Raw genomic sequence first — 24,151 nt, 5'->3', positions numbered from 1 at the left:
CCCGCTCGCTGACCCCCCTACCCCCTCGCTAACAAGCTATTTTTAATATAATCTAACTTAAAAATTTTAAAATATGATTTATAATATTTAATAAGCTTATATAAATTACTTAAGAAGAGCTAGTTTATTTAGTTATTAAGTAATTCTAGCTCCTTTATCTATTTAATATATTATTTAAATTAACTACTTATAAATGAATATAAAATCGAGAGTTAGATACTAGAGTATTATCTCCGGTCTTAGAGGGCCGCTAAGTCGACTTAGGCTCAGCTCAGGTTCGCTTAGCCGGCTTTGTTATGAGCTCCTTTAAAGTAACGCGCTGCTCAGGTCTAATGACGAAAACGAAAGTTGAGAAATCCAGATTGATGTGGTATAATGGTCTGTTATGGAAACGATTGGGTGGAATTGTTACTTGATGGATATACAGCTGTTATTGGTCGGATTTGCTTAGCTGCTGATATAGATACGAATGAATGGTGCATACATAAAGTTATCTCGGCTTTCTAGTCCGCAGGCCATTGCCACTCCTGAAGCGACTTTGCCAGCTTGTCCAACATGTCTCTCTCCTCTTCTTGGTAAACAGCGTATTGACCAGATCCCATCTTCTCGATGATGGCCCGGATCTCGTCTAACACGCACTCGGCATCTCTCCTTCGGGTTTCGCCCTGCTTCCACGTCGCTTCGGCCAGCATCCTCCGCGCGCTCAATGATTGCGGCGACTCTTTCCCAAGAACGCCATCCAACCATACTTTGACGTCCGCTTCCATCTTCTCCGCCTCAACGTACTCCCCGCGTGCGAGCAACAGACTCGCCAGACTATGCAGGTGCGATAAGTTGGCTGGGTCGCGTCGTCTTTCGTGCAACATGCGCATTGTGTTCTCCGCCTCGACACTCTGTCCGAGCTCTTTCTGTATCGAGGTAATGGCCAGCCAGACGGCACTCCATCGCGTGTAATCAACATCGTAGAAAGTCAGGCGGGAGTCGACAGCGGCGTTCGCTGCTGCTGTAGCATCCTGTTCCCTCAACTCCTCTTGCAGTAGGCGGGCAAGGAGCTGCAGCTTAACCGTCCGATCCAGCTTCTCGCCACTCTTGAAATGCCCCGAGATTCGATTCAGTTTCTCCGGCTGAAAGCTTTGCAAAACGTTCCGGCTCAAGGAGTAGGGCAAATCGCCCCAGAAGTCGTTGTCGGGCACGGGGTACTCCCACGAGAAGCGACGCGCCTCTCCGATGTCTTTATGCCCTTGTGAGTAGCGCACTCCCGCTTGGTCGCCCATTCTTAAGATGTTTGAAGCAATCGTCAGCGACCGGGCTTTTCGACATCTATTCTGTGCCGGTTTTTCTGTCTTTTATGAGTGGTGTACTGTTGTTGGGTGTCTGCTGACGCCTGTGACTGGGATCCTGCCAATGACGCGTGAGCAGGGATGCTAGTGGTGAGGGGAAAAGCAGTTGCCTAGCATGGCGGTCCGTTTCCAACAATCAAGTAGTCTCGCGTTGCCTCAACACATTCCGAATGGCGATTGTAGGCGCTTCGTGGTTGGACTTGTTGTCGACGTCTGGAAAAGGGCGGTTCACTCCCCGAAGCCACTCAATTTCTCGACATGATCATCCGGGTATGTGCGCGATGCATCGGCCTCAACACTGTGTGCTTTGATGCACACTGTCGCAAAGCGGGATTGCACTTCTTTCCAGGAAGCGCATCATGAAGTCCCAAGCGATTGTCAGCCGCAGTTGATTTTTGGGAAATCGACAATTGTGGCGCCGCTTCCGGATGGTCTAACGCCCGTTTCGGTGTGGTCTCGTGAATCTGACATGCAGCTGAAATACGGAGGCGGGGGACGCCAGCCAATTGACGTCGCCGTCGAGGGCCCAGGGTGGTGTGTGAGACACAGTCACACACCCGCAGTGTAGCCTCACAAGGCTCTTTAATTGCGACTTGGGCGCCAAGAGAACCGAGTTTCCTTTTCTTCCATGATTGTATGCTCTCATTCTTGTCGTCTTCCAGACCAACTTCTCATGCCCGTTGCGTGAGTCTGACTTGGCAGGAACGCCTCTCTGCTGTTACCTGCGACGTGCAGTGGCTTCGGACGCTGACGCTGACCCGACGCTCCCGACGGCGAACAAGCTGATATGGCGGACGACAAAGCTTGGCAGAAGCCTCTTGTGGAAGAGGCACACAACGAGCCGGCACCAAATGACGGGATCGCAGTATCCAAAGATGCAGGGGTGCAGTGGGAAGCGTCAATCCGCAGTAGCCTCTCTCACTGGGAGCCCGAGCCCGGGTTTGCTCACGTTGACGGCGAGATTGCTGGGTCTGGCTATAACGAAACCAAGACCGACATCATTGCCGTCCCTTGTCCAGGCGCATCGCCCGTCGAGACCTGGATGCGCGAGCCCCTTCCAGACGGCTATTTCGGACATCCTACCAAGAGAGAGCTGGACTCACACCCCGCTCTGAAGGACTTCTCAGGTCACGCAATATTGTCGCCAGCCATCAACAGAACGTTGCCCAGGGCCAAGCACCTATGGGTCCGTCACGGTATCCGACGAGAGGCCAACAGTGCTCGTGTCATGTTGTATCGCCACCGAGAACTGAGGGAGGGACTTACTCTTGACGACTTGGCTGAGGATCTACTCGACCAACTTCACAAGACCCGAGACTTGTCACAAAACCGGCCGTTGTTCTTCATCTGCCACAGTATAGGTGGCCTAGTCGCAAAATTGGCTTTGGCCAAGGCAAGCGAGAGAGAAAACATGCGCTGGCTTATCTTCCATACGCATGGCATGACATTTTTCGGTACTAAACTGAGTAACCAACTTCCTTCTTCAAATCCTCATGCTAACCTTGGAATTAGCTACTCCTCATCTCGGCTCGAGCTACCTGTCCATGCCCAACCTCAGAGAGAGCATCCAAGAACTTCTCCACCTCTCTCAACCATGGCCGAAGTCCATCACACAGGAGCTGAGACTCAACCACAAACAGTTACTGCATGTACACGATGTCTTTCGAGACATAGCGAGCGAAATGCGTATCTGGACCTTTTACGAGACCAAAGACTCCCAGTTGTCTGGTTTAGGCTCATCTGACTTTGACGAGGTGCACTTCAGCGCTCCGCTGGCTTCTATCAAGTCTAGTTTGCTTGGGAGCACGCACGAACAGCCATACTCCCTCGACAGCACGCATGCCGACTGTGCATCTTTCGGACCCGATCACCTCCAGATCATGCATGCCTACCTCGTCGACCTTGCAGAGGCCGTGGCCAAGGCCCAGTCGATCAGTTTCCAGACCGAGCACCATCCACTGAAACTAGGCCAAAATGTAAGGCTCGAACTGATAGGCTTCTACGAGGACCCGGATCCCGAGTCTACCACCGATGTCAGGCTATATGTTTCCAAGCATCGCCTTGACGAGTTCCTGGACAAAGGTCCCGAACGCTGTTTGCAGGAGCGATTAAATGCCGTCGCGGCCAAACCCCACAAGTATCGGCCGCAAACCCTTACTTCAGCAGCCAACGACGGAATTAGAGCCAGTGCGCTTGGCATTCGGAACGCATTCCAGGGTCTCTTTAGTTCTCTACCGAGACCGCGAAGCTCACAGTCTCATATAATGGACGATGAAGAGGGACATCGCCAGAGATAGTCGTGACCAGCCATGCGTCAGCAAGGCCATCCACTTCCGACAACCCGACTCAAGCTACAACAGTTCCTACGAGGCGCTCAAGGGGGCTTACGGTGCCATCACTATCTACTCCTGGCTATCGTCGTCAATCCGATAGAAGTAGCAGCCAAAGCCGCAATGAAAGGTTTGACTTGCGCAACGACGAACCCAGTCGAACTTTTTCCGACCCTACTGATTCGGATATCTCGCCTCGTACTGTCCTGGCACAACCGGGGCCTCAGGCACCCATGGAAGAGCGAACAAGCCCCCTAGGGATAAAAGCCAAGCTCCAGTGACAGCACGTTCAACTGGCGCAGATGATCAGGTCCGCCACGCTGAATCTTTCTATGACTTGGCAGCGGGCTTCTCTAGACCCAACCCAAATAAAAGGAAGTTCATGTGGATTCATCTACCTTTCAACAACCCTTATTGGGTAAAAGTACGTAATACTAAACCCCTGAACTCCGCTCCCATTGCAGAATTAATTCTATTTTAGAGCATATTCAACAAGCTTGCCGAAGGCCAGCACCAAACCTACTCGAAGCTCCTCCGCAACGAAAACTGGGTTAGTAGACATGTTCGGGGTCGGCATGCCCAGGCCCATAGCTCCTATGTGAGGCCGGGATGTGACTATATCAGCTCCGAAACCCGTGAGTTATACAAGTAATTTTGACCCCGGGAATTGCCCACGTTAACCCACTTGTTTTTATCATATTAGATTCGCCTCGGCCATCATCGCCGAGTATAAGCGGACGCAGCAGCCCTGCGGGCACAGCGCCATCTCACTTGTACTTGTATCTTCCCTACCTCCACTTCGACACGTACAAGAATGTCATCAAGCGCCGGAAGACAATCAGACGACGGCTGGGGCTCGGCCGTGCTAGGCCAGTCCCTGAGGACATCGCTCTTGAGGAATCGCTGGAAATGCGGGTGACGTGGGAATTTATCGGCCACGATCCACCCCTGAATACGCGAAGGACGCTAGACCAGTACGGCTACCCATCGCTTCGGGACACATATGCGAGAGATGACGACCAAATGCTATATAAGCTCACCAAAGAGCGGGTGGCCTTCTCCAAGACCAGGAAACACCACCCCATCGGCGAGGCCCCTGACAGCCGCGACTTCGCCTGCGAGCCGGCTGGCCATGTTCGCCAACCGGATGACTAAAGCTGGCGCCATGCTAACTGATGACGATTCTCCTTCATCTGAGGACGAGAACGAAATACTGGATGGAAACCTGCTCATGGTTGATCAGCTATGGTTATGGGCGGTGGATATGACGACGCTGACCACCTTCTTTCCTAAACGCGAGTCGCATCCATCGGAAGGGCCCATGTTTCAACAGGCCGATTTGCGGAACAGCGTGTACAATGAGCTAAACGGAGACTTGACCGGGAGATGTGACAGCGCATTGGACCTTGCGGCGTTCACGGCTTTGCACGCGGTCACTGTCCTGCTCGACAGAACATCTCATCGGGATCTCGAGATCTTTCGTATCTTTGAGGAAGCTCTTGGCGTCCTGGTACGTCATCTTCTCCATTCCCTACCATATAAATGTCACCATACTGACTGACATGTTGCCCAGACCGAAAGAATGACATTCTCGCTTAAGCGGTTCCGCATGCAAACCTTTCGCGACCGAATGAGCGACGAGTCCGACTCGTCCGAGCTCGAAGACAACCGAACCGAGTCGATCAAGAAGCGACACAAGCGGGAGATCGAGCAGGCTGAACGGGAGAATCGCGAAAACACGTCCGCCCTGCTGGAGCTGCGCGACATGGACGACGAACTCAACACGATGGAGAACTTGTTCCTCGAGCAAAAGACGACGCTCACGCACATGAAGGAGATCTACACCCGCCCCGAGCTGCAGCCGCACACAGGCCACGGGCGCGCCTACCTAGACGAAGCCCTGCAGCGGCTTGACGAGTACACGCAGCAGGTCACGGGGATGCGCCACCGCATCGAGGCGACGCGGGCCGACTACGAGAAGCTGCTCGAGATGGTGCAGCGGCAGGCGCAGGTGGACGAGGTGCGCTGGAGCCGGCTGCAGACGGAGTTGGCCAGCACGCAGAACCTGTCGGTCATGATCTTCACGACTTTCACCGTCATCTTCCTGCCCCTTTCCTTCTTCACCGGGCTGTTCGGCATGAACACGCAGGAGTGGGGCGGCGCCGACGACAACTTCGTCTCGCTGCGCACCATCGGGGGCCATCTCGTTGCCCGCGTCGGCGCTGCTCGTCGCGGTGAGCCTCGTCGCCGCGTTCAGTAGCCGCGTTCAGGCGGCCTTCAAGTACCTGTACCGGCATGTGCGGGCGGGCGTCGAGGGCGGGAAGCGCCAACTGGGCCGGATGCGGCCGCGCGCGTCCAAGGAGGCCAAGCAGCGACGGTTTAAGTTGAAAGAAGAGCGCGAGAAGGACTTGAAGAGGAAGAAGGAGCGGGATTACGACTTCTGGGAGACGGTGCGACGGGAACGAAGGAGCGAGTACCAGATTCCCGATTTGAACAGGAAAGGGGCTAGTCGACGGCGGTTGGAGGGAAGAGCGACTTGGGTACGAGATAGAACGTAAGGGAGATGGTATCACAGGTAGTTCTCTTTGGAAGCTAAGCAGTCAGTCGCTGACTGAGCGGGCGCTTATCAGCGACAAGCGGGCCAGTCCGTCCGTCAATGCGACGCTGGGCGGATGGATCCATCCTCCCACGAAAACCTCCGAGCCGTGTGGTGTGGGTGGGGATGAACGAATTGGCCCGGGATCAAGCTGGTTTGACTTTCCTCCACTTCTCACTCGTATGCGCGCGGGAAGAAATAACGTTGGCAGGAGCCGGAACGCTGGCCGGCGATCCTATTGGGGAACGCGGGCCAGGGCAAATTGGAGGCTTGCTTGCTGTGTTCAGTAGTGTATATTGATGCACGCGACGATGGCTTCTTGAAAGAATCTCGAGTGATGATTGAATGCAGGGGCAAGAAAGAGGAAAAAGAGGACAAGAAGATGCTTAATGACGAATAAGAAAACTCGACGGGATGGTCAACGGCAGATGCAAAGATGGATCGCGGGTTTTACACAGAATGGCATCCGCAATGGGAATTAATATATGTGACTAAGTGTAAGTAACATTGCAAGGAGATTTATATGTGGGATATCAGTTGGATGCGATCGATATATATGCATGCGCGTAGGGGGGAGTATCATCTTCTTCAAAACAAGGGGTAACACAATTCGACTGCCAGGACTCCGACTCGGTGTAGGCCCAAACTTCCCACCAAGATTTGTTGTAATTGTTGTTGTAGGTAAAAAGAAAATCCAATCACACTTCCCACCACCCGTCCGCTAACCCTCTACCCATGAACCACCCCTATGTGGTCCAAGCCCACACCCTGGTGTCCTACCCGTATGCTAATCATTTTACGCCGTTCGTAATCGTGTCCGTCGCCCGTGGGCTGACGGAGTTTATTGAAAATTAAGGAAATTCATGAACCCGAATTGCGCCAAAGAAGGTGGGCAAATCGGGGAAAATGTCCGCCGAACATTTAAAAGGTCGAGGTGGTCCGGCTGTGGAACAGTCGTTGCCTCGATGCGAAGGTCGTGTCGGTGAACCCGGCCGCTTCCAGACGCTTTCGCTTCGACTGCGAGGAAGCCGAGGTCGGGGTCGGGGTCGATCTCTTTATGTAGAAAGAATCCGAGGAGCGGCTTCCTCGAGAGCGGGAGCGGTCGCTCGGCGACGGGGTCGGGGGCATGAAGGCCATGTTGGAGTTATAGTTGAAGGTGTGGTGTTCGGGGCTCATCAACGGGTCGACGTAGTCGTCCTCATCTTCGTCCTCGGTATGTTCTTCTTCTTGCTGTGTGTAGAGAGGACCCGATGGCTCAATCTCCTGCGAGTCCATTCGTGACCAGGTCAGCGTGGGGCCTCGTTGAATATCCTCGAGCAGCTTCGTACGTTCGCCTTCGAATTCTTCCACCTTGGCTTCGATCTCCAGGAACTTGGTCTCCCAGATCTCGGAGAACTCCTTCATCCGCTCGTTGTCGGGCAAGGTGCGAACCTGGCGCTGGACGTTCTCGATGGCCTTCTCGCCGCGGGTGACGTCATGAGACAACAGCGTCGTCTGGGCGTCGATGTTGCCCATATTGTCTTCGACAGCCTCGAGGCGCTGGCTCATGGCCTTGGTCCGGCTGTCGATGACGCGGAGGCTGTCGTCAAAGGCATCGGCTCGCTGGCTGGTAGTGCGGGTCTTGCCCTCGACGGCTCGCATGGTCTCCTCGACGGTGTTGAGACGCTGGCCCAGGGCCCTCTGGACGATGGTGGCGGCCTCGACGTCGAGCTGCTTGCCGTCCATGATGCGCACACCCTCCTCGAGAGCCTCGACGCGAATGCTGACTTCACGGTAGATGGCGTCGAAAGATTCCTTGTTCAGTTTGGTGCGGAGGCCATCCTCGAAGATCTCGACGCTCTGCTTGAGGCGGCGGCGCACATCATCGTCGATCTCCTCGAGGCGCTGGCCCAGAGACTTCTGTACGTGACTCTCGATGGCCTTGACTTTGTCGTCGAGGTCCTGCTGGAAACGCTTCTGGGCATGCTCCTCGATGGCCTTGACCTTGTCGTTCAAATCTTGTTGGAAGCGCTGGGTATGACCTTCAGAGGCCTTGACCTTGTCGTTGAGCTCGAGTTGGAATCGTTGGGCATGGCCCTCGGTAGCCTTGACCTTGTCGTCGAGGTCCTGCTGGAGAAGCTGAGCGCGTGCCTCGATGGCCTGGACCTTGTTGTCGAGATCCTGTTGGAAACGCTTCTGGATGGCTTCGACCTGGTCGGCAAGGACCTTCTTGTTGTGGGCCTCGATCTCGTTCAAGCGGCGGCTCATCTCATTCTGAAGAGCAGTGGTATCAAAGTTGGTGGAATCGATGGACTCGATGGGACGCTTGACATCTTCAATGAGGTTCAAGGGTGCTTGCGGTTGTGTCTGGGGGCGTCCGAATAACGTGCGGAAGATCCAATAGGAGGCCCAAAGCACAGCGACAAGGGTGGCGCCAAGGATCAGCGGATCGATGGGAACGCCGCCGGTGATGAAAGCGAGGCGTTGAGAAATGAGTCTTGACAGGTCAGGCTCTGGCGGTGCTGACGCGCCCGCGTTTACGCCCACAGCCGCGCCCGGGTTCGTCGCTTGCTGCAGGTGTTGCTTAGAAGACAGTGTCTTGGAAGTCGACGTTGAAGAGCCGGGCCATAGCAGGCTGCTCCAATCGATAACAGCCGGCATGGTTGGTCAGGTTTTTCTAGGATAATACACACCACTTGGCCCGGTGATAGCCAAGAGACAGAAATACAAAGAAAAAAGATATATCAATAGAAACTCTCTCCCATCTTCCAACCAGACAGAAGAAGATTGTACAAGATGACAAACAAGATGTATAAGATGGATAAATCAAAGGGGGAAAAGGAGGAGGAGGGACACGGATCAGTTTTATTTTCGCAATCCAACAAACTGGCGGTCGGTCGGTCGCAGATGCGCGCAATGCGTCCTCTGTACTCGGTACCTTTCACTACTGATCTGAGCAGATTGGCAAAAAAGAAGCGGTCTCCAGCTTAAGCTCGCGGGAACGAACGTTTCCTGCCCGTGTGCCCAAATGAGCAGCCAAGCTTGCAAGCTTGCCAGAGCGAAAGTCGCCAGCCCGGCCCAGTCAAATCCTGCCGGGCCAGGGCATGTGATTGGCCGTATGGGCCTGTCATTAAAAGGCCCAAGGTACCCGGACAGCACAATTCGTATGGGCGAGGTACGGCCCCTCGCAGCTAAGGGACCCCTCCTCCCTCCTCTCTTTCGGCCACTAGCCACCCCACCGGACACCTGGCCATGCTTGTCTAGCCTGTGTCTGCTTGCCCGATTGAGCAGCCCAGGTGGGAACCGTCGCCCATAGTGTCACCTTGGGATCTGGAAAATTGAAGCCGATTCGCGATCTAAGCCGTCAACGTGTCGGTGAGCCACTCTGCTATGCAGCATATCTTGTCATTGGTTTGACATATGCGAGGCACAAGCAGAGCTGCGAATCGCCGTGCTCAGATCTTGATCCGCAATTGATGAATGAGGGACTTTTGATTTGATTTTTTCACTCCTGCCCTGCACTGCCTGCACATGTGTGTTGTGTTATGCAGCCCAGAGTCTGACCGACTTTGGCGCCATCGCCTGGTAGGCCGAAGGCTGGGATGCGACTCCACGACACACGACATAGCTCACGATGCACAACCTGTAATGTAGCAATATTCCTACTCTCCAGCCTCCCAGCCGCAGGAAATGAAACGGAGACCCTCCGTAGCAATGAAAAATTCAGCTCCAGTATTGCCTCGGCGCGTGCTGATGTGATCTCAAGGCATCAAGCATCGCGTCATAACCCAATCGTTCTTGTTCCTGATCATCATCATCAGTCAGCTCGTACAACTACGCATATTCGATTCTCTCTTGCATCCTAATCGGGACAGGTACCTCGAGTCAAGCCACGCTAGACTTCACCGCACATTTCTCAATTCGGGAATGCTTCTAGCCGTAGTTTCTCGGTTCCTGCAGCTATAGATCTGCGAAATAATGCTGAATGACTCCGGGATACCCCAGACAGTGAAAAATTTGACTGATATTAGCCTTCGCTGTTGGGTGTCTTCAAGCCAGAGACGAAGAGCCATGCTGCCATGTGTTTGTGTGGACGGAAAGCCCGCAAAGCCCGCTTTTGTGTCGCGCCGCCTGCGCTGGGGAGGAGGGGGGAGTACTGGAGGAGGGGTGCCATAATACCCGCCAGGTCGGTTCGTTGCGTTGCGCGCGCATATCCGTCCCCCATTCTTCTTGTCTGCATCGAATCGACATCGATATCGCAACACATCATGACTCAACTTTGGGCAAGGGACGGCAGGAAGCTTCGCTCTCGCTGGTCAGGCCCGAACTATCCTCGCCTCGCCTCGTACTCGTTTCCTTGCCAAGTGATGACTGGCTGGACTAAACTCTTCGACCGACATACTCCCGTACACATCGTGACTTGAGGCCACACAAAGACATTGCTGTCGCACGGTCGCACAGTGGCACGCGATCTGGCACAAGGTTCGGTTCGGATCAAACACCAGAACAATCGAGGGGTTATGTGGGGTCGGCGCTCCACGAGGATGGAGAGCATCCATCTCAGCACAATGCCTTATGAAAGGGGGCAAATAAAGTGAATAATAGCATTAAATCGTATGTCTTATTCAAGACTTGGTCATGGCAGGTATGGTCTATCTGTCCCCATGCATGCTTCATTTTCCTGGCAGAAGACCCGTTCTGCGGCATGTTTCCCCTCCCTCATTCCAACCAAACCAAAAAACGCCCCCAGCCAAAAGGACCGCCCGGGTTCCGAGTGGATGTGTATATGGATGTGTGTGTCCACCACGAAACCTGCTGATTAAGTACAAGTCATGATAAGAGAAAGATGGGTATTATTCGAAAGGAGTTCCTGCTTGAACCAAACACAGCTTCCGCTAGCTAAGCCGACACATTGCGCGCGTGTACGTACGTGCGTGCGTACGTCCTACATGCTCATGCTTATGCTGCGGCACCCGTGAACCCGCAACCCTGCTTGCCGTCCACGTTGGACACGGCCTGGGCGGAGCAGACGCCCTTGGGCTTCGCGCAGCAGCCCGAGGCACAGTCGGCGTCGCTCGTGCACTCGCCTGTGATGAACTGGGAGCCGTCACCCTTGCCGACGTTCTGGGAACCCGGCTTCGAGGCGTCGGCAGCACTGGCACCTGCATTCTTGTTCTTCTTCGCGGCGCCTGAGCTAGCGCTAGCGGCGGCGGAGGAGACAGGCGTCTTCCCGTTGCCAGCAGCAGCAGAAGCCGCTGCGGAACTGGCGCCTGCAGCGGCCGAGGAGACGGGGGTTTTCTTGTTGCCGCCAGCCGCAGCAGAAGCAGCAGCGGAACTGGCGCCGGCGGCGGCGGAGGACGTGGGAGTCCTGCCGCCGCTAGCAGCGCTCGTGAAGCCGCAGCCCGCCCCGCCGTTTTCTTCGGCCACGGCCCGGGCGGCGCACGCGCCCTTGCCCGCAGCACAGCACCCCGAGGCGCAGTCGGCGTCGGCCGCGCACTGGCCGGTGATGAACTGGGAGCCATCGCCCTTGCCCACGTTCTGGCTGCCCTCGGCGGCGCGGGCGGCGAGGCCGCTGCGGGGGTGGTTGGGCATGGCCAGGGCTGTCAAGGCGAAGGCCAGGGTAGCGGCGACGGAGATGCGAACCATTTTGGATGATGATTTAGGGGTGTCTTGCTGGAGTGACTTATGTAAGGGATGGTGGCGACGATATGTTTTGGGAGTACGATTGATTACTGTTAAGTAGATGCAGTATGCAAGGGATGATGATGATGATCGGTAGGTTTATTGTTTCTGGCAAACAGCAAACAAGTCTCATGGGTCGGTGCAAATCATTTGCATTTAAATATGTGCATATTCGACACTCATCTTGCTCATCTCATCATGGCAAAATGGCCAAGTCTTGGAGCCCCCCTAGGTGTTGTTTCCAAACCCGGATCGCCGCTTGCGGTGGAACTGATCACCTCCGGGGGGGCTGAGCATGCCGGGTTTCCAGTCGGAGGCCCTTGTCAGGCCTATGTTTGACATGCGCACCCTGAGTTCCTCCAAAGACTTACCATCAATCGTGGAGTATGCCTGCTTGCACGTCGACAGGTCATACCCACGGGATTTGATATGCCTTCCATAACAGGACATTGAGAACGAAAACGAACGCATCCGGACAGACCTTCGGGGTCGAGTTGCAGACAGCCCTCTTGGCCAGTTTGATGAGCAGTACGGCTGCATGGGAGCTGGCCGGCTCGACTAGACATTTACACATAAAGTTAAGCTTAATGAGGATCAGGCTGATCTCGGACAGTAGACTACTCAGTTTTACTCATGGGATTCATCCAAATGCCTAATCTGCATTTGAAGGAAGGCCAACCTTGGGGCCCAAGGTTCAGGCGTCCAAATGTGTTTCCAGTCGAAAAATGATGACAGATGCGGAGTTGCGGACGACGACGACGACGTTCAACTTCTTCATTTACCAGCCCGGCCAAGCATCGATGCAATCCAAACGGAACATCTGGGCAATAAACTTCCGGTTACAGCCGCCAATGCGACGGTCAAATCAGCGTGCGTAATGACTGTGGATTAGAGCTGGGCTGACGCTGCTTCTAAGCCATACGTAGACTTTTCCGTGGTCCGAAGTCTGGACGGAAAGCGTTCGGATGAGGGATAAGGGATACAGATTCAGATGGTGGACGGATGGAGTGACGATGCATTGTTTTGGAGCATTGCATTGGGGACGTGCTGCAGGTTGCAAGAGAGGCTGAGGGTGGTAGTAAGCGGGAAACGCTGACGCGTTGCATCATCGTGGTGGTGGCTCAATTGTCCATCCGAAAACGGAATTGCGGACAATATCGACTATCAATAGAAACATTGACATATCTTTTCCCCATTGACGATGACAGCCAAACAGGCCAAGTACCGTAAAAGAAGTGGGAGAAACCGTTCTCGTCAGAAGCTGTCACAGCCCATGTCGGAGGTTCTTTGAGGAATAGGGCATTTTTGGAAGGGACGGGCGCGGGTGAAACAGGCAATGGGGGGGCGCTGATCTTTTAGGGCTGCCTTCTGCCCGCCGCTATCGCCAAGCCTGGAAAGGAGGCTCAAACATGACAACGTCAAGTGACTGCTCCCGCTGCAACGTTGCTGATTTCACCGACTTTATGCTGCTAATTGACTGCTTTCAAGTTCTTACCTGCTTGTTACCTTGCTTTTTATCGTCTCTCTCGCTGACGACGTTGTGGCACTTTATCCCACTTCCTACCAGGCAACACGGATTGGCTTGCTTGACTCTCCTCTTTCCCCAGGGATTTGATTCACCGAGTCACTTGGCGACATACCGTCACAAATGGAAGGGGTGCTTGGGGTCCAACGATTGAGTGGTTTTGCCAGAGGACTCATCATCCTTCTCCGAGACGAAACTGGCTCCAGGTGGCTGTCGAGTGAAGACCAACTGCGAAATACTACGTCGCCTGGTGTGGTGCCATTCATCCACCCGCGTGTCCAAAACTCCATTCCTCGACCCACGATCAAGCTGCGCTTCACGCGATAGCAGCGTCACCAAGTTCCTCCTCACGCCATTGATGTGTTTTTTGCCTTTGTTCTCTATACCCATTTTCTTATTTCTCCTCCTATTGTTTGTTCTTTTTAGCCGCGTTGCCGCGACTCCAATTGGCCGGCTTTGACACAATTGCTGGCTGTGAGCCCGCCCCGTCATCATTTGCCCAAACCTTCCTCATTTTCACGACACTAGCGATTCCTGCGTATCGGAGGGGGTGATCTTATTGGTACTCTTCCATCCATCGCTGCTGCTACCGCCGCTGTCGACGTTATCCGTTCATCTCGAAGAACGCGACGAGAAGCTCCATACGATACGGCCTCGGGGCCCGAGAAGGATCCGGCAACAAGACCAGATCACCGGCACATTCGACGTGACTACGGCGACGAACGTCTCCCGACAGGCCCACACCCCGGACTGCGAGGCGCCATCCTTAGAATCCTGTCCATTTTTCCAACTCAAGTCAGCGCGCTTTACGTTTCATGATACCTTTTTGTGGCTGTTTACTTACCGTCATGATAAAATAGCATCGAAGAAGCGCGGCAACCATAACGAAGACGACGCCCGAGAACACCACCGAAAGGTCAATCTTCTTTGGTCTCGGAAGTTCAGTCCGCCAGAGCATCGGCAATGGGATCGATGGCAGATATGCATCTGTCAATATGTCGAGGAAGAAAAATGTCAAGATGAAGGTTCTCGACACAGCGGCCTGGCAAAAGTCTGCGAGCTTGTCAGAGAATATGACCAACGATGCCAATATGCGTGAACTTTCCCGGCTGGAGATGACTTACTTCCAGGGTCTGGGTAGAACTGCCAGTACTTGTAGAAGGGGTACCAGCCGGCCAAGAGCGTCATATGCACCGTAAACCAACTGATGAAGATGAAGCCGAAGGCGATTTTGATGCAATACTTGTAGCCAGCCAGAGCATGCTGACATAATATGTATTAGTACGTACCATTTGATGACACTTTCCGCTCTTCAGTAGGAAGCAATCTCACCGTGAGTCGGTAGTAGAATGCGCAGACGGCCGTCTTCAGCGTCCAGAGCATGGCAGTGTAGCTGTTCTGCCTGGCGATCTGCGTCTTGGATCCCGCGATGCTGTGAGGCTCGTATGTCAGTCACAACGTTGTGTAAGATGTAATCTTGAGAGAAAATTCAACTCACATCAATCTTGTCATGCAAGAATCATGGACATAACTCGCTCTGCTCTCATCATCCAGCCTGTTGTTGGCAACCCCCATCCACTAGGCATTGACACTGTAGGCCAGGGCGTAAACATGCTAGAGCCTTCTTCCGCCTTGTTGGAGGCATTCTGAGCAGCTGTAAGTTCACACGGTAATAACACAGTTATACCCTTTTAAATATAGGATAATTAGGAAATAAGAAGACTTAGAAATTTGGCGTAACTGTAAAGGATCGACTCGGCTACATCGTTAGAGAAGAGGCCGGCCGTAGCTGTACGAGTTTCAATTCCAGGAGAATACCCAAGCTGAAGTTATGAAGTAGAGAGTATTATCTTACTAGCTTAATATACTACATATATATTAAGATCTAATTAATATTGTTAGGTCTAGTAAATAGCTGGAGCTAAGGGTACATTAGGTCGCTTAACTATATAAATTATAAGAAGGCTAATTATTAATTAACGCTCGTATATCTTCTTTTTTATATCGAACCTATTATATACTTACTCCTCCGTATCCTTAAATGATTCTTGATCATTATAAGCGGCATGGAGTGGGTTAGCAACCGAGCATAAAGAGGTGGTAGAAGAGGGTCACTTTCCCGTCTGATAACTTGTACCTCCTGTCCATCTAAATCGCTATACTACTATCTTACTTCCCATCAATATGATTCGGATGGACATAGAAATCCAAATCTATCCCCCGCTGGGTCAGGTATCCAAGTTCATAGCCACCGTCACGCTCTTCGTCCTCATTGTACACGTCGACGCCGCGCTCGCCGGCGGCGATTAGCAGGTCCGTCTTCGTCACGCCGCGACTACGTCCGAGGATTGGCAAGAAGAGATCATCCTCCCGCAAATGTCGCGGACGAGCCGTATGGCTCTTCTAGACCCCGACACCCGTCCGCACAACCACCCCGCGCCCGGGAGGGTCCGATTACAGTTCGAGCGAGCCGTCGACACCTCGCCCCCCGTCCGCTTCGCTTACCTGTTCCGCCGCGCGGCTTCAAACCCCGGGGCCACCCCTGACGTCACAACGGGTCGCCTTTTATTAGTATCGTGCTGCCCCCATCACTGCCGGGGATCCTGCGTGTATGGCCCCCGCAGCTCGCCGACTACGTGCCCAATCTGAGCCCGGCGCTGACGTCTCGCAGCCTCCGGGGCAAAAACGCCAACGGCCCCGCTGTTGCCTCGTGGATGGTGGAGGTCCTGGTAGTCCCAGCGCGCGGACACAAGCAGTTCATGTTCGGAACGCCTTTTGGAGGGGCTTTCGTAAAGTGGGTTTTGGGCTTTTTCCTCCTTCGCGGCGTTTTGAAGCACCTGATTTCGAGTACTCAACTTTCTCCGCATCAACGTGACGGACACCCGCTGACGACCGTGACTCTTATCCGCAGATGGTTCGGTCTCTCGCGGGACACAGTATCGTGGATGGCGCCGCATTAGGGAGCGAGCTACTTTAGGCTTGATGTCGAAGCGATGATTTCCTCGTTTCTCGGAGCCTCCAGGCAGAATATCCTTTTCCTTGGTAGAAGTGGCTTTCAAGACACCCTGGTCTTCTTTGGCGACAACAACCAGGGTGCCATAATGATCTAGGTAGGCAAGTACTCTATTTTTCCTGATTCTCCCTTGTTACGTGTTACGTTACCGTTTAGAGAGTTTTAACCACTTCTTAGCTTCTGGTTGGTGATCTACAGGTCCAGAATGACAGGCCGGCCCCAGGTTACGGCAGAGTCATCGTCTCCGCCGGCGACGAATGCGTGTTACACTCGCTACGACTTTGTAGTTAATAAGGGAGTTTTATGCTAGCTCAAACGAACCTAAGCCACGGGACGACTTGCAACGTGGTGATGCTATAGATCCTCATTAGATAGACAGGCTACCCTGCAGTAAGAACCAGCCTGAGTACAGACAAAGGTCGTGGTTCACAGAGTTCAGGTCCCCAAATCGGCATCGGCCCAAATAGCAAAATCCTCAAACGAACTGGAATCTTGAGGCATCAGGGTAAATGGTTTGGTCCTTTACGACGTGTGGCAGCACGTCGACGAGCATCAATCCAGTCGTTTTCAAGCGGGCCTCATCGACTTCGAAGCGAGTCCGCGTGGTTTCAAGAAGTGGCTGAGAGACTCCGTCCGAGATATTAAGCACTGGCACTCGGCGGTACGGAATGTCATCATCTCGCCCCCTATCTTGGGTTACTAGGGTGGACTGTCCGAGGAGGCCAAAGGATGTCTCCGCCACATATATCATATCATCCATGTAGAGCGATATGAAAGGTCCAATCCCTAATCACCATCCCTTGTCGGGATTAAGACCGTGTCGCCACACGACATCCAACAGTTTTACCACGACTATTACGCGTAGGTAGCATAAGCCGTCGGCAAGACGTATCCAAGGTATCAAGCACTAATGCATCTTGGCCAGATTTCTTGCCGCGTGTGACGTCGACGCAATCCTGGTGGACGGTATTTCTGTGCTGGAGTCTATAGTACCCACCACCGTGCGTTGCTCACTGTCCGAAGCCTACTTGGACGCCCAGTCCACGACCATGCAGACCTATTTTCCGCGAGGAAACCTGTCCAGCATGACCTTGTCACCATGTGCTCTGTTTCACAACTTGAGATTCACAGGGTCGCGCCGGTCCGTTACAGTAAGAGACTCACGAGCCTTTTCCGACCACAGACGCCACGTCTCCATCTCGAAAACCACGTCCTTAAAAGTATAAAAGGCACAGTATACTAATTGTATTCACTAGAGAGGTCAAGGTCATACGCAAAAGGCCCCCAAGTGAAGCGGCTAGCGTGGTACCTCTTAACAATATAGTAAAGAAATAAAGGCCTATTGATTCCCACGCGGGACGATAGGGATAGATTCACTTTAGTAATACATAGACTAAAATCTCACTACATATTGCTACTTACCACGCCAAGAAATGAGGATTGAGGGACCGGCCCATTTATTTATACGGCATCGCAACTGTCCAGCAAGCTCAACACCTTGGCTGCTTACACCTCTAGGCCTGTGCTGGTACGCATTTGTGATCATGCAGCTGATTGTAGAGAAACAAGCCTGCCGTCCATCCATGGTAAAGAACGGCAATTTGTCAAAGGTTTGTCCACTGCACCACGGCCTTGCTCCATTGGCAACATGGCAGGCAGTGGACCCCACTATATAAGTATAGTAATGTAAGAATGCAGTTGAAGATAATAGCGCTATACTCTCGTTGCAAGATCTCGCTAGTACCCGGCCAAAACCTCGCTCTCTCTCACAGCCGACCATAGATGGGGTAAATAGCAAGGTGGATTCTCAACTTAGACAACCCATCATGGATGGTTTCCGGCACGGTAGCTGCACACCGCTCGACTTGATCTCCCAGTTGAGGAAGTTCCTGGACAATCACTCGGTTGACTTCATAGGTGACTATAGCATACACGTCCACGAGAAGGCTGACCATTCCTCGGGACCCTCTCGCCAGTTGGTGCTCGAAGCTACCATTACATCGAGCAGCTGCGGCGGTAGGCCCGATTCGATGGCCACGGACTCTGGATACGGATCCATGTGCTCGGATTATAACTTTCTTTCGTCAACGCATTGTACTATATCGCTCGGTTCCTTCCACGATTTCAATACTACCGGCGTGGTCGAACATGGTCAGTCATCATCCTTCCGCCGTCTAATTGCTGCACGTGTTTGGTCTTTCACTAAAATTAGAAGCATACCAAGATGTGGACATGAGCCACTCGATCGGTGACGCCAGCATCCAAGATGCTCTGGAGCTATTCGGTCCTCAACCCGAAATAGAACCCACACTGCTGGTGAGCGAAAGAATGGAAATACTGGGCCCCTGGCATCTGAGCCTGCGTTGAGCTCTAAAATGTATTTACGTAGCTGACAAACCCTCTTGAAAAGAACAGTGCCTGGAGCCCATCTACCCTCGAAACGTCATCATTTGAGATAATCGGCAGCCAAACTGACCAAGGACTTCCGTACAGCGGTGAGACATGGGCGGTTGGCCGCATGTTGCCAATCCCGTACGTATATACCAGTGCAAGTTCACAATCGTTGGATTGTGTTGAGGCAGATATTCAGTCATTCCACCACCTTGATCCAGATGACGACTGGGCCCAGAGCAGCCCCGGCCGTCAAGGCAGTATCGGCTCGTCGCAATGTGTTGCCAGCGCCGAACAGCAGATCAGCCTCGGACGGGCCGTCATACGGGATAGCAGAGACATACTGAGAGCGGACTACTTGGACTACCTCGAGTCAATGCTACCTAGTTGCTCATTCGCCGGCGGCGGCGAAGGAGCGGCAGCGATCTGCGCACCCCCGGAAGGCCAGCAGCGACGGTCCTCGGGAGCGTCCGACTTCCAGGGCCTGAGACTGGCGTACAGCGCAGTGTGCCAGCTGGACGCGCGGATGGAGGCCGACGCCGTCTACGGCCGCATCGCCCTTATGCGGCTGCAGCTGGAATACCTGCGCGTGCACGATGGATTGCGGCGGCGCGAAGCGAGCGGGAAGAGAAAACGCAGCACGACGGGACGGGGCGACGCGACCTGCATCATTGACGAGATAATGCGGCAGCTCCACCGGGACTGGAATTCTCTTAGCGAGGCCCGGCGCAGGGCCCTCAGGGCCAAGTTCCACGAGCGCAAGAGGTACGGCAAGCGGTGGATCATACTGGCCAGCGGTCTCGGCAAAGGCATCTTGCTGCTGTGCTCCGCCAAGGTGGTCGCTATGGTGTGCGTGTCCTCCCCACTCTCTTCCTTTCTTTATACTTGGAAACTGACATGTTGTGTCTTTGGCTTCGCTGCAGGTTGAAAACGAGTGTCACGCTCAAGCAACTGAGTGGGTTCGTGGAGCATATTCGGGGCTATCACCACGATGTGGTAGAACTTCTCGAGCTGGTGAGACCAATCGGGGAGAAGATATATGCGGGTGAGACATGTACGAGTCAGGAGGTGGCTGCCGTACTTCAGGACGCGAAGCTCTGGGGCTTGAGGCAAACCTGACGTCTCTCGTGGGTACTGGATTGGGCATGGATAACCAATGTTAAACGTGCTTTGATTGCTTTGATCCTTTGTTGGAACGCTTGCAATGACACTGCATCCTACGGAGTAAGAGAATTATGCCATCGCCTCGCGTATCGACCAAGCAGACATGTCATTTCGTTCCCACACCACTGGTGGATATCATTAGCCTCCACCTCCACTGTAGGGGCGGAACGGACCTCTGGTACGGAAACGAACGCCTCCCCTACGCTAGCTATTTAGGCTGGTCAACCCTCAAACAACTTTTTATTTTATTTACGTTAAACATCAAACTATTTTCTCACCCGCATCGCTGGTAGGACGATCGACCAGCCACCAAACCTCCGCCCATTCTGGGTCCCCCCTTAGACGGCATTACCCGAACCATCCTCTTTGACAAGCCAGCATTGTCGTAAGAAGTCTTCGACGCTCGTGGTCTGCACCCCCGGAAGAAGCTCCGCGAGATCCTTCCCCCGCACGTCGTACCCATCACTCAACAGTGTGAGCATTGCCTCTTTCTCGACCAGCCGGTACAGGTCACCCCACTGCTCGTCGGCAAACAACGCCTTGTTGAAAGGCAACTGGGTAATCTGGCCCCGGCGCACTGCCTCCTCCGCATCATAGACTGTCCTGAAGTTGCGCCCTATGAGCAATGGAAACAAGGTTAGTAGGACGGGGCTTTGCCAGGCCAGGCCATGGTCTTCAGAGGTTACCCACCAGTAACTTTGGCCACGATGCCGCCCAAATCTTTGATCTGGAGCCTGTTCGCTTTGATGAGCGAATGGCGTGGCCAGTCCTCGGCAGGAAGGCTAATTAGGCGCTCCACGTAGGCAGCCAGATCGCTGGAGTGCGTGAAAGTCATCACCTTGGTGCCGTCTCCGGGAAAGACGCAAACTTCGTTTTCCAAGTCGATAAATATGCACCAATGCATCAGCTCTGTGGGCTTAGCCTTGGGGTGGAATGGCGTGCCAAGATAGTCGAGAAAAAGCCCATTGCGGATCAGGGTCCATGTCAGTTGTGGTTGGCGCTCCAGCTCTCGCTCTGATTCGAGCTGGAACTTCTTCATGAAGAGATCAAGACCCTGGATGGGCGCGTGAAAATCCAAATGGAACTCGCTTGGGATGAACTTGGTCACGGTCCCCGAGAGAGCAGCACCGCGGATGAGGTGGACCTGCGACTCGGCAGCCTGCTGGTCGACCAGGAGCAAAGCAGACACTACAACTTCGATGCGATGATGTCGAAGCGTGACCGCAATCTGCTCGACACTGCTGTAGTCGACGAGTAAATGTTTCGGCCGTTCGTAGTCGCCGCCGTCGCCAACCGTGTCTGCCTGCGAGACATCGCTATCCGGTTATCGAGATAAGTCACACCAAGACGGAGCACGAAGTGAATCTACTTACAGTTCTGGATAGCACGTAGACCTTGTGATGGCCAGAGCCAACCATTGCCCTGACCATAGTGCGACCCACGGCGCCCGTGCCGCCAGCAACAGCCACGACCACCATAATAGCGCGGAAGAAGTGTTGGATGGATAATCAAAGACAGTATGCTGGCAACAACATGCACTTCTCGACAGTGAATCAGATGGCAAGTTTCTATACCAACCGTCCTGCTCGAAGACTTTAAAAACAGCTTTCGATGGCAGCTAATGGATTCTTCCTATTTTCCATCTTTTTCCATCTTTTTCTTCTTCTTTCTTTTAGGTCTGGTTTGACTACTTTCTATTCGATAAACCTGAGCAATAGAAACTATATACATAAAATGTTGTCGAAACGACTTTTGATAACCCAACTCTTTTGCCACACATTTTATCGCGCTCATATTACTGCTAAAAGATCTAGTATCAAGCCTACCTATTGCATCACTGAGCACTTATAATCTTGCAGTGTAGCCTCCGGACGGGATACCCAGTTCCTTGAGAAGATCGTCTCGCACTTTCCCTATGATATCCCACATAAAGTCTTCCTCATAGTAGGCATCATTGAAAGACAGAGCCAGTCGCATTTTTGTTGCGGATCGTGTAGAGCTGAAACTCAGCCACTGGATCTACCATCTCTATCGCTGCCCACAAGTCCTCGATCTCCACTGTCTCGTCGGAGTTCTCGTCCAGCTTGAAGGTGAACTTGGTAAACCACTCTAGGATCCCTACACTGCTGAGGTTGGGGGGATGGAACGGCGGGCAGTCCGCTGGAGGCTCGGCGTCCAAGATCTGCGCCTCACGCTCACGATAGTATTGGAGGAACTCCAGGAAATTGATGGGCTTCCCAGCCTCATCGGTGGCAAGCTTCGTGAGATCGGTTTGGTACACGCCGTTGATGAGTTTGGCGAGCTCGCCGAAGTGCTTGCTCTTGTCGGCGATGTCGGTGATGCAGGCCGGCACGATGTAGCAGCAAGGGCTCGTCCGGTATTCGGGAGCGTGGTACTTGGTGGGGAGGAGGTGGCGCAGATTCACAATCAGGGTGATCAGGATATTCTTGGCCTCGGGGTGTTGCGGAAAGGTCAAGGCTACACGGATGATGCTCGCGTGCACGGCAGCCGAGACGCTGACGCCCAGGCCCGAACAGGCCTTGGCAATGGCTTTGCTGATAGGTTCATCAAACGCGAGTACGTGTTGCCTGGAGTCGCCAATCTTGGCGCCTTCGGAGCCTTCCCGTAAAGGAAATGTGATGCTTTTCATGCCCTTTCTCCACTCTTCCTCCAATCCGCGAATGGCATCCTCGACATATTTGGGGGTGGGACCCTGGATGGGTTTCAATCCCAGAATATGGTCGATGCCCGGAGGCAAAGCGGGCTTCTGGATCCCCGATGCGTACGTCTCCAATGCGACGTCCAGCCCCATCTGGCAGACTGATGCAACTAGGTTGAAAAGAGTATCGGTGACGGACAATATGCCGACCCCGTCCACTCGGAGGTGGCCGGAGCGGATGAGAAAATGCGAAGACGAAGGGAACCAGTGTGCGGATGGAGTCGGTGCAGCAGGGAATTTCCTGACGGCAGCATCTATGTCGTCGAAGATGGCGTGGGGGCCCTCATTCACGTGGAAAGTCTCTCTTAGCCAGCCTGCCGCGTCTAAGGGTGCAAGGGTGATGCTTGGCCCTCCGTCGGGGCCCCTTTTTGAGAACGGGGGTAAAGCGCATGCCAGATGGGGTACACGTGGACAAGGGCGCTCCACGCACGCTCCAGGTAGGGAGTGGGATCCGTGATCCTCTTGGGAAACTTGAGCTTCAGGCATTGGGTTATAGCATCAGGCTCGCGATGCGGTAACACTCCAGGCCGCCTGGCTCTGTCATGCAGCCAGTTTTCGACCAAGTCAAGGGGACGAGCAATGGTCCCATGACTTGACGCAGTCCATCCAGGAGGGGGCTTGGTAGAATCAACGTGGTCCCCCATGGTTAGTAGATGGACTCATCAGTGGTAACAAAGAAGAGCAAACGATGAGGGGGAAGAGAAGGCACAGAAGACAGAAGATGAGGGGAATAATTATGGAGCGCTCGAGAAATATAACGTGAGTTCAGATGCGATACAATCTTGGACAATGATCAAAGACACGTGCAACTTACAGTGCTCGGTAGTGCACACTAGGTGAAGAATTTCAATACTGATATTCGCGTCCACTCACTCTCATGGCGTCTTTTTATAAATCCAACCAATTTCCGTGCTACCTTGACATTCGCTCTTTGCTTTAGGTGCATGTGGACCGGGCCCAACTGGCCGCCCTCCAAGTGTAGGTAAGCAAATATTCATACTGGAAGTATTTCGCTTGACTTGGCGTACTATTCCCGCCACCACGCGTAACAGTAAACCCATCTCGGAAAGTCATGTGTGTCGAAAATAACGCGGCTTCCCATGTATAAGACAAAACAGGGGTTTTGGTTGAGAAAACTCAACGAAACATGGCATTGCGTGAGCTGCGAGTACTCATAGGGCCTTGGCAACTCGCGAGTCATTTAGCACATGTTTGCTTATATACTCCCCTTTCGTTATGAGTCAATGAAACTTATCCGTGGTTGAGCTTTCAGTTGTCCCAAAAGTGTAGCTGCGCCGCTGCGGTGCCTCCGTTCATTTATTCATGTAAGGAATGAGTCCGGGGGTGAGTCATGTTGCGTCAGACTCGGTGATGTCGGCCAACGATTGTTATGTGAACACCGGCACGGCTTT

General features: G+C 53.4%; 11 protein-coding genes across 11 annotated transcripts; 4 read left to right on the top strand and 7 right to left on the bottom strand.

Moving 5' to 3' along the window:
• Positions 1-503: 503 nt before the first annotated feature.
• PG998_007138 (uncharacterized protein) lies at positions 504-1,274 on the bottom strand (the record flags this gene model as incomplete). Its single annotated transcript, XM_066873954.1, has 1 exon — positions 504-1,274. The coding sequence occupies one exon, from the start codon at positions 1,272-1,274 to the stop codon at positions 504-506; it is 771 nt and encodes a 256-aa protein (XP_066729899.1).
• An 853-nt stretch (positions 1,275-2,127) lies between these two features.
• On the top strand, positions 2,128-3,084 carry PG998_007137 (uncharacterized protein; the record flags this gene model as incomplete). The annotated part of the gene is made up of 1 exon (XM_066873953.1): positions 2,128-3,084. The coding sequence occupies one exon, from the start codon at positions 2,128-2,130 to the stop codon at positions 3,082-3,084; it is 957 nt and encodes a 318-aa protein (XP_066729898.1).
• A 136-nt stretch (positions 3,085-3,220) lies between these two features.
• Positions 3,221-4,825, top strand: PG998_007136 (ankyrin repeat protein; the record flags this gene model as incomplete). The annotated part of the gene is made up of 4 exons (XM_066873952.1): positions 3,221-3,527; positions 3,898-4,094; positions 4,152-4,305; positions 4,374-4,825. 4 exons carry the CDS (start codon positions 3,221-3,223, stop codon positions 4,823-4,825), a joined length of 1,110 nt encoding a protein of 369 aa, XP_066729897.1.
• A 10-nt stretch (positions 4,826-4,835) lies between these two features.
• PG998_007135 (Protein SERAC1) lies at positions 4,836-6,228 on the top strand (the record flags this gene model as incomplete). The annotated part of the gene is made up of 3 exons (XM_066873951.1): positions 4,836-5,180; positions 5,244-5,885; positions 5,941-6,228. 3 exons carry the CDS (start codon positions 4,836-4,838, stop codon positions 6,226-6,228), a joined length of 1,275 nt encoding a protein of 424 aa, XP_066729896.1.
• Positions 6,229-7,187: 959 nt separating this feature from the next.
• On the bottom strand, positions 7,188-8,906 carry PG998_007134 (uncharacterized protein; the record flags this gene model as incomplete). Its single annotated transcript, XM_066873950.1, has 1 exon — positions 7,188-8,906. The coding sequence occupies one exon, from the start codon at positions 8,904-8,906 to the stop codon at positions 7,188-7,190; it is 1,719 nt and encodes a 572-aa protein (XP_066729895.1).
• Positions 8,907-11,204: 2,298 nt separating this feature from the next.
• PG998_007133 (uncharacterized protein) lies at positions 11,205-11,891 on the bottom strand (the record flags this gene model as incomplete). The annotated part of the gene is made up of 1 exon (XM_066873949.1): positions 11,205-11,891. The coding sequence occupies one exon, from the start codon at positions 11,889-11,891 to the stop codon at positions 11,205-11,207; it is 687 nt and encodes a 228-aa protein (XP_066729894.1).
• A 2,173-nt stretch (positions 11,892-14,064) lies between these two features.
• Positions 14,065-14,964, bottom strand: PG998_007132 (uncharacterized protein; the record flags this gene model as incomplete). The annotated part of the gene is made up of 5 exons (XM_066873948.1): positions 14,065-14,226; positions 14,297-14,505; positions 14,577-14,715; positions 14,785-14,884; positions 14,951-14,964. The coding sequence occupies 5 exons, from the start codon at positions 14,962-14,964 to the stop codon at positions 14,065-14,067; spliced, it is 624 nt and encodes a 207-aa protein (XP_066729893.1).
• An 864-nt stretch (positions 14,965-15,828) lies between these two features.
• On the top strand, positions 15,829-16,412 carry PG998_007131 (uncharacterized protein; the record flags this gene model as incomplete). The annotated part of the gene is made up of 2 exons (XM_066873947.1): positions 15,829-15,999; positions 16,077-16,412. The coding sequence occupies 2 exons, from the start codon at positions 15,829-15,831 to the stop codon at positions 16,410-16,412; spliced, it is 507 nt and encodes a 168-aa protein (XP_066729892.1).
• A 2,835-nt stretch (positions 16,413-19,247) lies between these two features.
• On the bottom strand, positions 19,248-19,755 carry PG998_007130 (uncharacterized protein; the record flags this gene model as incomplete). Its single annotated transcript, XM_066873946.1, has 2 exons — positions 19,248-19,698; positions 19,742-19,755. 2 exons carry the CDS (start codon positions 19,753-19,755, stop codon positions 19,248-19,250), a joined length of 465 nt encoding a protein of 154 aa, XP_066729891.1.
• Positions 19,756-20,358: 603 nt separating this feature from the next.
• PG998_007129 (NAD(P)-binding protein) lies at positions 20,359-21,498 on the bottom strand (the record flags this gene model as incomplete). Its single annotated transcript, XM_066873945.1, has 3 exons — positions 20,359-20,636; positions 20,711-21,323; positions 21,394-21,498. 3 exons carry the CDS (start codon positions 21,496-21,498, stop codon positions 20,359-20,361), a joined length of 996 nt encoding a protein of 331 aa, XP_066729890.1.
• Positions 21,499-21,971: 473 nt separating this feature from the next.
• Positions 21,972-23,383, bottom strand: PG998_007128 (uncharacterized protein; the record flags this gene model as incomplete). The annotated part of the gene is made up of 2 exons (XM_066873944.1): positions 21,972-23,103; positions 23,166-23,383. The coding sequence occupies 2 exons, from the start codon at positions 23,381-23,383 to the stop codon at positions 21,972-21,974; spliced, it is 1,350 nt and encodes a 449-aa protein (XP_066729889.1).
• Positions 23,384-24,151: the final 768 nt, after the last annotated feature.

The sequence above is a fragment of the Apiospora kogelbergensis genome, assembly GCF_038363985.1.
Source record: "Apiospora kogelbergensis strain CBS 113332 chromosome Unknown utg000005l_segment0_segment0, whole genome shotgun sequence".
Lineage (NCBI taxonomy): Eukaryota > Fungi > Ascomycota > Sordariomycetes > Amphisphaeriales > Apiosporaceae > Apiospora > Apiospora kogelbergensis.
Note: the sequence above shows the minus strand (reverse complement) of the source record. Positions and strands in the feature narration are given on the sequence as shown.